Source organism: Chanos chanos, chromosome 10 (assembly GCF_902362185.1).
Source record: "Chanos chanos chromosome 10, fChaCha1.1, whole genome shotgun sequence".
In the NCBI taxonomy this organism is placed as follows: domain Eukaryota; kingdom Metazoa; phylum Chordata; class Actinopteri; order Gonorynchiformes; family Chanidae; genus Chanos; species Chanos chanos.
In genome coordinates, this window is record NC_044504.1 from 10,613,061 (window position 1) to 10,629,346 (window position 16,286).

Genomic DNA, 16,286 nt, shown 5'->3' on the forward strand with positions numbered 1-16,286 from the left:
ACCGCTCTGTAAACCATCAGTGATCAGAGGTCTTTACGCACAAATGCACATTTGTTGGTGCATTTCAACATTAATAACGCTCTCTGTAAAGTTCTTTACAGACATAAAAAATTAAAACTAATTACATTTAATCACTCTTGCCTTCTTCCACAGTTAATTGATTTATTCATCATTTTTCTTTCTCTACTATCTTCACTGGAGTTTTAAGCTGTAGTTCTCAGCAATTTGACAGTCTAACAGTGTCAATTAGAAGTCATTTCTTTTTCTCTGTAATATCGCCTACATTACCTCCTTATCTTTTAGTTGGATATGCGTTATTCCTTTGTTTGAACGGACAGAGTGGGAGAATCCTGGAAAGTTTGGTGAGGACTCCCACTGCGTCCATGTCTTCACGAACAGGATTAGAGACAAATTAAAATTGGTCTGAAGGGAGCAGTTAAGAGGATTTTGGCGTAGCTAATAACCGGATGGGCTTGGATCAGCTCAAATGATGTCTTCATTCCTCGCAAGAACCACACGGATCGTGGCCCATGTAAGATATGGCAGCTCGCCAAACTGAATCTGTGTTTTCTGTCTCCGTGGATGCTGGCACATATGTTTCAAAGTAAGGTGAACTTAGTGCTAAGATTCGTGTGACTTCGTGGTCTTTTTTTTTCCCCATTACCTTCTATCTTGAACTCAACTTTCTACGTAGACCTTATGGTTAGGACCTGAAAAGTTAAATAATAAGGCTGACCTTTGATACTGCAGCAGAAGGCAAATAGACCAGATGTGTCCAGGATTGTTAATTTGAGTCAGTATCACTTCATTCTGGCTCACCTAACGTTGTGCTGTCCCACAGAGACTGGGTGACTGCAGTCAGACACTACAGTCCAGGGTGGCTGTGTAAAAGTCAGCCTGGGCTTACTGCTGTTGAACAATTGAGGCAATAGTGAACAGTTACTACTTCTGCGTCTGTGCAAATATATTATACTGTGTGTGTGTGTGTGTGTGTGTGTGTGTTGTGCGTGTGTGTGTGTATGTGTCTGTATGCGTTTATGTGTCTGTATGTTTGTGTGTGTGTGTGTGTGTGTATTCTTATAGGTTAAGCATGGATCATGGATAATGTGGGTGGAATTATGACTGTGACATTGAGTGGAGAAGCAGTGCTGCTTTATTCGTTTTACTGATAGGCGTAATGTGCCGCTGTTAAAGGCAATATGATTTAAACCTACTTTGGTCTGATAGAACATTTTTTGTTTTTCAGTTTCTCCACAGCCCATTCTTAGATGGGCATGTACGTGGAATGCTGTTACAACGTGCCGGTTATTTGAACAGAATTTCCTCTCCGCTCAATCCAAGTGACAATTTGTAAGGTTACCGGGTAACTATGCTTATCATAGCCAAGTGCTGGCTCTTTATCATTTATTTATTTTTATTTTTATTCAATTCTCTGTGTGTCATCTTAAATTACTTGCTGGCGTTTTTGTAGCATATTCCAGTATTCTCACATTGCTGTTCTGTCCTATCATCATTTGTTGACAGCATTGGTTTTTTTTGTGCCTGTTAAGGTAATTTGGCACTTGTGACTTTAAAGACAGGTGTGGAAGCGCACACAGGGCCCTGAGTCATTGGCTTTGAAGTTTATATGAGAGCTCAGGCGAAAGTTGAGGTAGATAAGAGCGAATGGTGTCTCTGTTGAGAGAGATAACGATGAAGGGTGTCTCAGAGCAGAACTGCTGCCAGAGATCATCAACCAACAATGCTGTCGGATGTAATGTTCAGAAAACATTGGGAACAGTTTCTTTTGGATTACGGTTTTAGCAGTTGCTTCGACTTAGGTTTTCTTTTTTTTTTCCTTTTTGAAAATCAGAGTTTTTCAGAGCTCTTAAAAGGAAACACTTTTGTGGGTTAAAAGCCATATTGGTTGTAGCCTTAACACAGCTAATTAGAGTGTCTAATTAGTTTGCTACATTATTCAAAGAGTTGTCACCTTTTCATCAGACCTTTATGTATCATTTCCGTGGAAACTGTTAGTATCAAACTCAAAGTGCTTCTGATCAAAGGAGAACAGGTTATCCACATCCCATTGATCTTAATCATAGTAATCTTTATTGAGGTTCGCATTTTTAAAAAAAAAAAAAAAAATCATCAATTCCCTTTGTATCATAAGGTAAATTCTGACATTTAATCAATTCAAAAATGCAACAATGCTTTGAATCATTATTTTCAATGAAAATACATTAATAATTGTACCTAATGATGTTGGTGGAGATAGTACAGACGTACTTACACGTGGATAAGATGATTGTATTCGGAGTTTTAAACATTTTGTATCTGACTGTTGCTTTTCAGTTTTGTATATTAAATAATATCATGTAAGGTATTGTCTTTACACAAGAATTTAGCAAGTCAGTTCGGCTTGTTCGTTCATGTGGCTGATTGGAGTTACTAAAATAAGATCAAATCTGTAGACAGTTATTCATGACTTCAAAATCTGCAGAGAGAAATTGGTCAAACATTTAGTTTGACGCAGTCAGAGTACATGTAGTCGTGTTTCTTTTGCTTGTTCCAGGTCTCCATAAACCAAAGTCCATAAACCAGAACTGTCATTAAAACATGAGAGTACATTTTGACATAAAAGGACAGATAGGAGCTCTAGACGCTGGACAGTCTTTGTCACAGAGTCTGTGTTTCACACTCAGAACAAAGCCTTTTCCAATTTCAACCCACACTGCCACCTGCTCCCAGTCTATTTTTGCCAAACCACATGCTTGCTTTCTGTGGACTGTTGGACCATAAAACCATTCTCTCCCTCCCTTTCTCTCCTCACAGCTGTCTTCACTGAGGTCCCTCATGATATCACAGCTCAGAGTGGAGAGGATGTGGAGATGGCCTGCTCTTTCCGCGGGGCGGGGTCACCATCCTATTCACTGGAGATCCAGTGGTGGTACATCAGAAACCACAGAGATTGGACGGACAAGCAGACGTGGACAACCAATCAGGTTTGTCCAAGAGCAGCCTATTGTCAGATCATTGTTTTAATGAAATTGGTCATCCTACTTCCTAACAACTTTGCCCATTCCGCTTCAGTGTAGTCTTTAGAAAACACTGATTAAAATCCCCAAAGCAAAACCATTTTTTTCTCCTTTCAAAAATCTGAACTCCAGATTCTCCATGTATGGTGCAAATGCCTAATTGGAATTACTAAAATAGGATCAAATCTCTGAACATTCATTACCGACTTAATTAGATTATTCACGTTGAAGGGACTGGAGTGTCAGAGGGTGATATTGCACAGGCAAGCTGTCCTTTCTGAATCGGGTGGGTGGCTGAACTGCGAACGGGTTTGGGGACTAAAATATATTTTATTAGGGGGGTTGGGAATGGTGATAGGTAGAGCACGATTATCATTTCCCTGAGGTCTGTCAGAAAATATTTAACTTTGTTTATAGAACATAGAAATAAGAATAATTTACTCATTGAGAATTAATTTGGTTATTATGTTGATTTTATAAATCAAAATAAAACTGATCTACACATTTAAGTCTGTTCTGCTGACAGACTGATGAATTTTGCAGCTCATCCTTTCTTATCGATGTGAATGCTTAAATCTGTGTGAATAGTACGAATACTATGTGCAGACATGTGTGTAGATGTGTGTATAGCGAATATCACACTGAATATTTTCTAAATAAACTTTTTCTCCAGGTGGTACCTCAGGATGAGTTGTCAAAGGATGCTACTAAGATCAGTGTAAGTATTTCTCTCTCTCTCTCTCTCTCTCTCTCTTTTAAGTTTTCTTCTTACAACTGGTACACAATTAAGCAATCTAGAACTGACAGTAAGTATACTTACTACTCTTGACTGACATAGAAACACCATGAATTTTTTCAAACCAAAAAAAAAAAAAAGAAAGAAAAAAAAATCTCAGATGAAAAAAGTCAGATCAAAAGTCAGACTAAAGCATTCAGAGGTAGGGACTTTCCATGAATTTCTGCAACCAAAATAGCTGATATCATTTGTATCAGTGTGTTCCATCTCCTCTCCCTTTCTCTGAAGCAGTTTGAGTCTAATCTGTCCAGAGACAGGACTTGTGTACTGTTGTCTAAGCCAAGGTTCATTTAGTCGCTCTTCACATCCCAGCCTTACACCACTGTCTAGTTGTATTTGTGACATGTCAGCAGTTTAGGTTTGGGATGTTTCTCAATAAGGTCTGTTTGTTTCTTCTTCCTTCAAAGACAAATGATGCATTTTAGAGTATAAGGTGTCATTTATACACCCCTAGGCAACATTTGGACTGTAAATATTTGGACAATGTTTAGGGAGTCTTCTAATGTATTGTCTAAAAAATGCTTTAAGAGGAATTGTGACTTGCAATGGCAGCTATCTGTGCTCAGTGATAGGATAAGTTTGTCTGGATAAGAATGTGTGGTAAATTCGCACATGTAAAAACAATTATTTGCCTGTGTTTATGGGATAGCTAAAAAAGTATTTTCAGAAGCCTGCAATATATGGTTATATTGTATAGAACTCAATAAGGACACATAGAACACACTCTACCTTTACTAAAGGTGTGCAAATAGTTGCAAATTTAAAATTTGCAATTGTGTGGATGGATTAATTAGAGTGTCTAGGGTGATTTACTGAGGCTGAAGGTAAACGAGTTACTGCATTTACCATTTATCGCATACCTCATAAAGACAGATTTTACTCCAGCTAAGATTTGCCATTCAATGACTTTTTCAAATGCCAAGTGGCAAAAAAACACCATCAGTTCCACTACCAAAGTTATTATTATTATTGTTGTTGTAGTTATTATTATTATTGCTGTTGTTGTTGTTGTTGTTGTTGTTGTTGTTATGCCTGACTAGCACCATTGTAGTTGGAGAGGGGGCACTTGCTGTGCTGTGCTTTTGGCTTGTTGAGATGTCAAAAGTATGAGTTTTGAACTGAACTTCTCTGGGATTTTTTTAGCATACTCCCACAGCAAACATTCTTGTCAGTCTGTGCAGTGGCATCCCTTTTCCTCACTCACTTTGTAGTTTGTGTAGTCAGGTATGTGTTAAAGACATGTCTGTGCCATAAGAGATGCTCAATAGTTTCCTCTCTAACTGTGCAGGAAGTAACCTTTCACCTGGGAAAATGGTAATAATGGACATTAATGTTGTTTCCTCAGTTTCTTAGCTGCAGGTACCTGAAAATTATTAATAAAAAGTTTTCACCAAATTGTTAGTCAGTAACTTACATGCTGTGACTGATCAGGGGGCGGTAAAACTAGGATGTCAGAAAAATCCTCCAACTTCCATCTACCTCAGCTAGACTAGGTTTTAAAAACAGTGACATGAGATGGGGTGATAACTTTCAGACAGAAAAGGGATTGGCTACATGCAAATGTCTTTTGTGCATGTAAAAAAAAGTCTTATGAAAGCCAGAGGTGTTGCAGTGGACAGGCAGGTATGATTCAGTCTCTGTATCAGTTCTGGTCTGAGCAGTTATGTGTCTGAGGTGTGCAGCCAACTGATACCATTTGTATTAGAGTCATTCAGTCCATCTAGACAGCCCAGCAGGCCTAATGTAACTAATAAAGAGAAGATTTCTTTTGTTCCAAATGAAAGTCAAATAATACTGGAGTTATGTGGAAGGCATAAAGCCACCGAGATAAAATATTCATCTTAAAAAGAGAAATTCAGCTCTGACATAACAGCAAAGCCTGGGTGTAATGGTCAAAGTCTCTTCTTATGTTTTTTTTTTTTTTTTTAAATAGGTTAGAAGAGGGACATAGTAAACACATCTAAATGATCTGTAGGTGAACAAATCTAAAATGAGGTATATGAAAGGAGAGAATTTGAGAACTTTGGGACTTCCTTTAAATGGTTGTATATGGCATAGGACCTTGGTTTTGAAAAACGAATTTTATGCATTAACTAGACTACGGTTTTTAATATAACAAAAGACAGCAAGATATAGATGCTGGATTTTTTGGCCACATGTTGATTACAGTGAGGACATAAGGTGCATCCATGGTCGCTGCCCTGCTGGTGAGAAAGACTTTTGTATCTTAAACAATTCCTAAGTACAGCAGCTTGGGAGTCATTATGAAGCACCTTGGTACCATTCATAAAGCTGTGTGTGAGTGTGTGTGTGTGTGTGTGTGTGTGTGTGTGCGCGTGTGTGTGTGTGGCAGCTTGTTAAATTATAACGAGGGATCCAACCCAGAACAAAATTACACCAAGAACAGTCACATCTGGTGAATTTTAACCTCCTATTTGAAATGGCTTGATAAGAACCAATGGGAAACAATCAACTCAAAGCCAGCTAGCCAATTTATCCCCTGGCCTTTTGAGGGAAAAAGAAAAAGCCTTCTCTTTTTGATGCCATGTTTGGTGATTTGTTCACCAATTGCTTCAAACTCTTTTGCAGATACTAGGAATCACCCTGACACCCATCACAAGACACAGAGTTTATATTAAGAAGGCTGAAACCATATCAGAAATTCAATCCCATTTCACCTTCAAGCTATCATTCTACCAACAATATTTTTATGCCATGGCTACTTTACAGTCACCTCATAACCTCTGGTGGAAGTGGGTTGTGTGCTGTTCATCTAGCTGTAAACCGTGAGTTTCCTCTATTTAATGGCATGACATAATTCAGACAACATTTACATATGTCCATACTGCTGCTGGGTTTTATGACTGGATTTTAAGACTTCTCTGCCTCAAGTCTCTGATACACACACACATACACACACCCACCCACACACACACACACACACACACACAAAACCCCCAGAAAACACAGACCGTATATGTTATCACCATTTGACTGCTTACATTGCTGCATAAACGTAATTCCACGCAGTGTGATAAATTATAAATTTCTTTTTTCTTTTCTGTTTGTTCTTTTAAAAGATATGTTGCCCAAAACTACCTTTTTTTAAGCATTTACAGTTTTTTTTTCTAATCCTGTATAGTTCCTGTATTGTGTAAACATTAACACTACTAATCTGCATAACATAAAGCAGCAGTCTGTCCAATATAAATTTCTTTTCACAGGTATATTAGAGTCAGGCCTGTGGTAATGAAATGTAAAAATACAGCATGCCTGCCTTTGTTGGGGCGGCTAATTGGAGCGTGAACGTCCCCCATCTTTCCAACTGTGCTGAGTTAATTACAAAAGGAGGGGGGTAGACTCACTCCTTCTCTCTCTGGTGAATGAGCAAGGAGACAGCTGGTAATGGCTCATCTGGCAGGTCCTCATTTCTTTGCCGGTAGGTCGGCCACAGGTAATGGTTTGTTAACAGTTAGCTCTGCTGTTGCTCTGGGAATGTGTGTACTCAGTGAGGATAGCTCATCCCCTTCCTGCAACAAGATGTAGACTTAGTACTGTAAAGTCTCCCTCCGGCTGCACTGTACTCACATTTGCCTGGAAATATACACCCCCATGTACGCTGCATGGCCAAAAGTATGTGGACGCCTGACCGTCACACCTATGTGAGCCTGTTGGACATCCCATTCCAAAACCATGGGCATTAATATGGAGTTGCCCCCCTACTTTGCAGCTATAACAGCCTCCGCTCTTCTGGGAAGGCTTTCCACAAGATTTTGGAGCGTGCCTGCGGGAATTTGTGCCTATTCAACCAAAAGAGCGTTTGTGAGGTCAGGCACTGATGTTGGCTCGCAATCGGCATTCTAATTCATCCCAAAGGTGTTCAGTGGGGTTGAGGTCAGGGCTCTGTGCAGGACACTGGAGTTCCTCCACACCAAACTCGTCAAACCATGTCTTTATGGACATTGCTTTGTGCACAGGGGCACAGTCATGCGGGAACAGGAAAGGGCCTCCCCCTAACTGTTGCCACAAAGTTGGAAGCATACAGTTGTCTAAAATGTCTTTGTATGATGCAGCATTGATGTTACCCTTCACTGGAACTGAGGGGACCTGAAAAACAGCCCCAGACCATTATCCCTCCTCCACCAAACTTTACAGTAGGCACTGTCCATTCAGGTAGGTAGCACTCTCCTGGCATCCGCCAAACCAAGAGATTCGTCCATCAGACTGCCAGATAGGAAAGCATGATTCATCACTCCGGGGAACGCGTTTCCACTGCTCCGCAGTCCGTGCTTTGCACCACACCAGCCGTCGCTTGGCGTTGCGCATAGTGATGTTGGGTTTGTGTGCAGCTGCTCGGCCATGGAGACCCGTTTCGTGAAGCTCCCGACACACAGTTCTCGACGATAATAGCGCTTACAGTTGACCGGGGCGGATCTAGCATGGCGGAAATGTCACGAACTGACTTGTGGCAAAGATGGCATCTTATGACAATGCCACGTTTAAAGTCACTGAGCTCTGCAGTACAACCCATTCTACTTCAAAGGTTTGTCTATGGAAATTGCATGGCTATGTGCTTTAATGCACCTGTTAACAATAGGTGTGGCTGAAACACCTGAACTTAATAATTAAGAGGGGTGTCCACATACTTTTGGCCACATAGTGTATTGTTGGGCATCAATGTTTTTAAAAGTGTTGAAAATAATAAACAGGCACGACGATGACTTAAGGTAGCTTTTTGTCTTTATTGAGTAAAAGGTAGCGTATACAGCAAAAGCAGAGAGGAGGTCATCAGAGGCACCCAGACAGAGTCTTGATGGTGGAAGAACTGACAACAAGGTCTCACACACACACAGATATCCGTGCAGCCAAGGGCCTTCGGCCTTGACGCCCATAGATAATGAGAGCTCTCTAAAACTGTGGGGCAGGTGTGTGAGAGCTTGGTTGATAAACCAGTGTTTGAGTGAGAGAAGTGTAACACAAGATGAAAAGTATGTCCACACATTCCATTCACTTAACAAAATATATACGTATTTTACCACTACACCTCACTAAGAGACCAGAGAGGTCTGGTGGCAGTCAAAGTATTCAGCTAGGACCCACAGTATCTTCACCTTAATATAGTCTTTCATTTTTTTCCATATGCTTATTTCCAGGAATATACTGTCAATGGTAGCTTAACAAGTGAAATCACCTTAAGAACTAAATGTGTTTTTTGAAAGGGATGGATTCTTCTGACTGTGCCCCAGAGACATATTCTTCTTACTTCATTATCTGTTCATCTCTGGTGATGCTGAACTTTCTTTTCATACATAGCAGGGCATTAAGGTCCAATTCATCATAAAATCAGCATGGTGATTTTGAGAAAAAAAGGTTATATCAAATCTGTCATCATGTTTTAGCCATTATCTGAACTGCCATTTTTCCATACAGTGCAGATTGAGGCTAGATTTTCACCAGATCCTTTGGCTGGTACTATTTGTCCTCAGGTGTCCTGATGATTCCTCTGTGCTTTGAGTTAGGAACACCTTCACACTTTCTCCAGTGTATCCTCCTTCACCTTCATTTACCTACTCTAACACATCTTCATTCTACTTAAATGCCAATCATCCTGTAATGACAGAGAAATGAAAGCTTAACAGCGCAAGACACTTTTACCATCTCATTTTTTTCCTATGCTATTTTACTCTGAGCCTCATTAGTTCTTAGGTTATGTGCAAGGCATCCTTAAAACATTTTTCGTCTTCTATTTTTTTTGAACATCACATCAGTCTTTCTGTTCATTTAATTCTTAAAAGATGATTACATACTGTTTCTGAATGTATTGCAATTTCAACCTATTTTTGAGTGCAATTAACCTGTCGGCCTTATTGCTCCTCCTTTTGTAATTTTGACCTGTCATCTTTTAACATGCTGTGCATACAGCAAGCATGATAGCTTCTTTGATTACAAATTACATTCTCATTACCAGCAACCTAAACCACTACCTGTTTAAAGCAAAGAGTGGATCTGTTCCGTAAATTAACTCCTAAAATATCCTCTTCTAAAAAGCAGGTGCGAAAGTGACAGAATTTGAGATCCAGAGTGTTCATTCCCCAGTTTGCCTTGTACTCACCCCATCCTTCCATTTAAATGAGAAATGAGATCTGTCGCTGGCTCAGCTCTGAACCAAAAAGGTAATACCAAAATCAGTTTTAAAAACAGGAAAACAGGACTTTTTCATGTTCACGCAGTGTTTGTAAAGACAGCCACACTGCAAACTTAACCAGTAGAGCTCGGACCACTTACCCAGAAGCCTCTGAATTTGTTTCAAGTGTTCACACTTTCAAAAAAAGAAAATGATGGAGAGCTGCTCCATAGTAAAAATTTCATTTAGAGGGGGCGAGTGTGAAAGCACAATTATGTTAGAAAAAGCACGAGACAGTTACGTAGTTTTTAAATATGATAGCATCTCAGCCACTGTCATGTGTCTGGCTTTTTCCAGATCCTCTGTTTATCTCCAGCATCGTGTTTTCAGCTTCTCTTTAAAATAACAGACAACTTTTTGTTTTCTTCCAAATGAATGAGTTACTTTTGACATGAGTTTTTCAAGTCCCTGCAGAGTGGTAAATCCAAGGGGGACTTGGAAATATATGCCACGGTTTGCAGATGGGACACAGAATCTGCAAATAAAAAAAAAAGCTGATCAGCATATTTGCAAATCATCTTCAAATGCGTTCTCTGAGGTTTACAAAAATAGTGCCTCTGCTGGAAATATGTTCTGCGAGGTTTGCAAAAATTGTGCATAATCTGTAAATATGTGTGCTTTAATGCAAACATAGTCCCAGAATAATGACATGCCTATATGGTCACCGGTAGGGCTTTTTAAGGGTTTTTTTCTGAGGGGAGCCAGTGGTAGCTTTAATGTCAAGGAATGCCCCAAGAGCTTTTTCACTTGTAGTATAATACATTTCCCTTCTCTTGTTTACCCCACATTATAGGGGATTTGTGGTACAAGTGGCAGTGGAGGGACGTATTGAGCTGTAGTTTTATTTAACAAGCACAGCTGAAACTAAATCTGCACCAGCACCAGGCACAAAGAGGACACAGCTGTAGATAATGTGTGTATCACCTGTGTGGGTGGAGATCGATAAACAAACGCAATCATAATCAGCACAACATTCCTGTAAGAATGCATTAATTCCAAAGAACATTCCCGTAAGAATGCGTTAATTCCAAAGAACATTCCCGTAAGAATGCATTAATTCCAAAGAACATTCCTGTAAGAATGCGTTAATTCCAAAGAACATTCCTGCAAGAATGCATTAATTGCAAAGAACATTCCTGTAAGAATGCATTAAGTCCAAACAACAAGACTTGCATATCCTTCTGTTCCAGAATGCTGTGCTTTTTGGCCTACATTTTTTTCACTTGACTCAGTCATTGCAGATGAATCACTATGAAGATGCAGAATTATAAAGTGACCTCAGCCAATGCCTGATTTGATATTATGATATTAATTATAATACTCAAAGGTTGTCTCTCTCTAACAAGTCAGCCAGAGTCAGAGCACAACATATATATTTTTCACTGGATGCCTGTAAATGCATAAATTGTGAATTCTCTTTTGTATAGGCCAGTAGTGTTGTACTTGGTTTCAGGAAAACACAGAAATCAGCATGAAATTCCTCCTACAGCCATTTGTAAGGGATACTGGTCAATTGTTACTACTGTAGATTCATTAATCTATAATAATTACTGATATGCAATAAATAATTCAAATAGACAGATTGTGGTGAGTGGTATTTAATCTTTATTTAATAATTAAAATTGAATTTACTGAACTTAAGTTATGTAGCAAAATGATTCCGCGCTGGAGGCCTAAGGAGAGCTTGATATTGTCACGAGAAAAATGAGTAGGCATAGATAGAATAGAATAACTTTTAATTATAATAAAAATCAATAGTCAAATAAGTATCCAATAATAATAATCCAACAAGGAAGGTATAACTGTGATTGTGGTATGCAAACATGTGCATAAAGGTGAATAAGGGAATTATTTGGAAGGATATTGTTTGGACGTCTATTGATTATTTGGCTGTTGCTTCATGAATTCTTACTTAATCAAATAGTATTATTTTCACCTGGTTCTTGTTTGGGCCTGTGTATATCTGGCCCTCTCTCTGCTATCCACAGACTCCATAACATAAAAAGGTACATCTCTGTGGTTGAATGTTTATCGATTTAAATGCATGACTGTTTGGGAAACCATAAAAATGCATCGCGTTCTGATCATTAGCTGTTACATTTACTTGCGAAATGATCACACTGTTGAATTTGCGTGTAAGTATGAAACATTTTTTTTCTTAGTGTACAAATACAAGAATTAATCATGTAGCATTTAACATGTCAGCATAACATATCATGGTTTCTGTTATGAATTTAACCTCTCCATGCTACCAGTTATGTTGTTGAAGTGATGCTTAGATGTCTGACAGTATGCTGAATCCAGTGCCTGTGAGCCACAACACAACGCATCATCCAATAAGACAATAAAAGTTGACTCTGACTGTCAGCCTTATCGTTGCAAATGGGATTTATGATATTGTCTGATGTGGATCTCTAGTTCCCCTTGCTGATGGATCTCCAGTTGTGGATATTTGTGCCTTGCAATGTTTCCTGTAGAACTCATCAAGTTGTGTACAATGACACTCATTAGCTTGCAGTTTAATTAACAAGGTTTAACTGACCACAGTTAAGTAATAATATATAACACAAACAGCATAAAGATAACTAAGTTGACAGACAGTACAATAGCAGTGTAATAAATACATAGATAGGGCAATAACTTCAAGTTTATTCTCACTGAGTCTTGTGCACCTGCAAATATTTTGGCATTCAACCAGAGCTCAGAGAAAAAGCCTTACGGCAATGCTAGTGGGTCTGCAGCTGGGAATCACTGCTCAGTTTGGTACTGTTGCTGGCTGCAAAATAACAAAGCTCTTATAAAGACATTTCATCAACCAGAAACACATACTCAGTGATGAAGCATCAGTATCGTGACTCGAAGAATAGGCTGCACAGGACAGTTTATGTTTCTAGTCTGTCCAGTGGCATTCTCCTACATCACTTTGAAAACAAAAATGCATCGACTTGGATAAGCATGTGTTTGACTTATCATAGCGTCATGGTTTGGGCTAACTGCTGTTCAGCAGTTATACAAATTTTCATGATGTTCAACATCGTTCCTTACAAATGTAGTAAAGTGTACTCTGAACACATTTCTAGTAGTTTCTGGTTCCTGTTCATTTTTGATGTTATTAATGCTGTCTCTACTAAATTTGTCTCATAAAAATGGGGTCCATTGTGCTCAAGTAATAAACTGTTTTTTCATTGGTTTTGTCATTTGCCCCGCAGGTGGTGAAGGTTGCTGGGAGCAACATCTCCCACAAACTGCGGCTGTCGAATGTGAAGCCATCAGATGAAGGCACGTATGAGTGCCGTGTTATTGATTTCACTGACAGCAGGGCCCGCCACCACAGGGTGCGTGCATACCTGCAGGTGGAGAGAGAGGGTGAACATGCATCTCAGCACCACCAGGGGGCGTCACCTTACAAGAAAGACCTCCGGCAGGAGCATGACAGGCACCATCACAAACCGGGCCGAGAGCTGAGGAAGAGGTCCGTTGACATTACTGCCACTGACTGCACTGAAAGCTGTGTGCTCTAGGTTCCCACATCCCTCCAAAAAAACATATTACAACCCCTATATAATCCCAGCCTCACCAAGTCTGAGTTCCCAATCTTACCTATTCCACGCCCCTCTGTGTATATTGCTGTATATAGACCAGGCAAAAAGCCTTTCATATCAGTGCATGTGTTCCAGATGTTTCTTACCAATTATAGAGGCTTATCAGTTACTAAAGGGAAGACCAGACTGGACAATTAATTAATGCTTTGGTCATTTTTTTTTCTACGTTGCATTTGTTTGCTATTTATTTATCTGATTCCCACTTGTGCAGGTAGAAGATGGCTGGGCTCATTCATACAGCGTGCCTGATTCTGTAATACTTTGGATTGTAAGTGTAAAGTTGATCAAAAAAAAACAGTTAACTAAATTGACATCAAAGAACATATAATGGCTAACTTAAATGTACAGATTTTTAATCATCAATAATGATGTAAACATTCATGAATGGTGATGTCAGTCATTAAAAAAAAAAAAAAAAAAAAAAAAAATCCATCAAATGGCAAGTATAACATTTTTGACATGAGATTTACAGAATGTTTATGAGGTCACACTGCCCTCAGAATAACGTCACAGTGTTGATGTGACCCCCTGATGTCCTGAAGTCTCATGACTGGCCGTGATGCATTGTATTGCTCTGTAAAGTGTCAGCTCACATAGGTTGGCGACAATATGTTCTAATTAGTAAAAAAAAAAAAAAAAGAAAAAAAAAGCTGTGGACGTCCTGCAGATGTCTCAATGTGACACAGAGGTCAAATCTGTGTGAGACAACGTGGTGATGCTGGTTTAATGGTGATCATAGAGCGGGTTTTTTTTTTTTGTACAAACTCTCCAGTGGGGTAAGTGGCCAGTGCTTTCCTTCGGTTTGCCAAACCATCATGTTTTCAGTGCCAAAAAAACCCCAAAAAAAATTAAAATGTTATAAACAGTATTATATTGTTTTGTGATTTCTCATCAGACCTAAACAGAAGACATATACGGTAGTTATGTATAAGGGGTGTACACTTTCGAGAACATGGAATAATGTTTTGTAAGAGAAACCTGTAAAAAAAAAAATGTACATTTTTAAAACTTCTAGGGTGTTGGGCTCGCCTTAAATGTCTGCCTTTATCAAATAAAAGAAACTGTACATGAATACCTCTCTTTTTTTTTCTTTTTTTTTTATTGATGCTGAATGGTGAAATTCATTTTCAAATCTCTGCTCTGTGGTATTAGCTGCATATATTTGAAAAGGGCTCAAGATGGGCAAGACGAAGAAGAAATAGACAAAAATTGAAGACTACAAACATATCATTTAATTTAAAATACAGCTTCAACAAGCAATATCAGCTGGACAGAAGTGTGCCTATTTCTGAAAAATTAGCCTGTACTTTTGAATTGGCTATTTGGGTGGTCATTCAGCAGCAGGAAATCTAAAACAATGTAACTTTCAATCAATATCTGACTGTCAACCACATTAGGATGTCTGTAGGGCATTCGTATTTAAATGTAAGCAAAACCTGTCCTCGAAAATTCAAGAGAAGATGCTTAGAAAATTCCTAGAAGAAGCATAAAATGTTGAGCCAAGTCATTAAGATGGGTTTGTGGTTCATTCAAATGTGTGTCAAATCACACCTGCTTAAAGAGAGATGCCTTCTAATAGCTGTAGGGATCCATACACTTGATATGTCAGATCTTACAGATCAGGGCTCCCTTGAGCAGAAGCTCTCCTCTAAAGTAAAGACATGCTTTTGCGACCTGTTTGGGGATAGACTTATTCGCTTTGATTAAGTCCACCTAACAAAACCATATATCTAATAATATTAGCCAGGTGAACCAATGTGAAATGGTTAGTAAATTATCACTACTAGATAATTAATAGATACTCTACCCTAACCATGATCAAAAACCTTCACTGAAGTTGGTCCTCCTTTCCCATGACAGGGCAAAGAAACTGGGGTGTCATTTGGTCCTCATGTGGTTCAGTGTTCTCAATCCATCCTCATCTAAATCTTGCCTTGTCTATTACTGAAGAACCATTGGTTGCTTCAAACAGTGTTTAGTCAGCCAGTGTTTGGTCATCTCTAATGACTTGACTTGGTTTTAATGAAGCTAGTCGATGCACTTATCAGCTACGCTTTGGGGGAAATTGGATTAGCCCGGGTCCTGACGCTCAGGCTAACCAGGCCTTTGTGCCTGATGAAAAATGGTGCTACTGTCAGCTCTGGCAGTTGGATAAATAGCCAAGTATGGCAGAGATAAAGTGCTAGTGCGCTAACACAAAGTACATGTGACAACCTTATTCCTATTCCCTCAGGAGACCACATTCATTATACTGTCAAAGAGGGTGGCTTTCAGACCTCACAGGCGTAACAGGGGCTGACAAACAAGCAGGGTCGCTTACCTGTGCTCGAACCAGCCTGCTCACGAACATATTCAAAAATGACACCGTGAGTTGCCCGCCGGTGAAACAGACGGGAGGGTAACACTTGCATGTGGTAGCAGAGAGGAATGTGATAACTGTACAGCTAATGCTGGCAGAACAAAGCTTGCTCAGTAACAGGAATTGTGTGAGAAGACATTTTGGAATAGGTCTAGATTCCACATTTCCTTGAGAATATAAAACAGCTGAATAGGCGTAAAGGAACGGACAGTTTCAGTACACAAACCGGTTGTGAGTCCTAAAACACTCTTCATATTTTTTTCTTTTATTAACAAAAGTCTACTGCAGTGACCAAAGAGTAGGTGAAATGATGGGTAGGTAGATGATT

General features: G+C 39.3%; 1 protein-coding gene across 1 annotated transcript in view; it reads left to right on the forward strand.

The window, feature by feature from the left end:
* vstm2la (V-set and transmembrane domain containing 2 like a) overlaps positions 1-13,518 on the forward strand; it is a 35,077-nt gene extending 21,559 nt beyond the window's left edge. Inside the window, exons 2-4 of the mRNA XM_030787292.1 lie at positions 2,815-2,984; positions 3,691-3,735; positions 13,207-13,518. Coding sequence (XP_030643152.1) covers positions 2,815-2,984; positions 3,691-3,735; positions 13,207-13,518 — 527 coding nt within the window. The remainder of the gene's footprint in view (positions 1-2,814; positions 2,985-3,690; positions 3,736-13,206) is intronic.
* Positions 13,519-16,286: the final 2,768 nt, after the last annotated feature.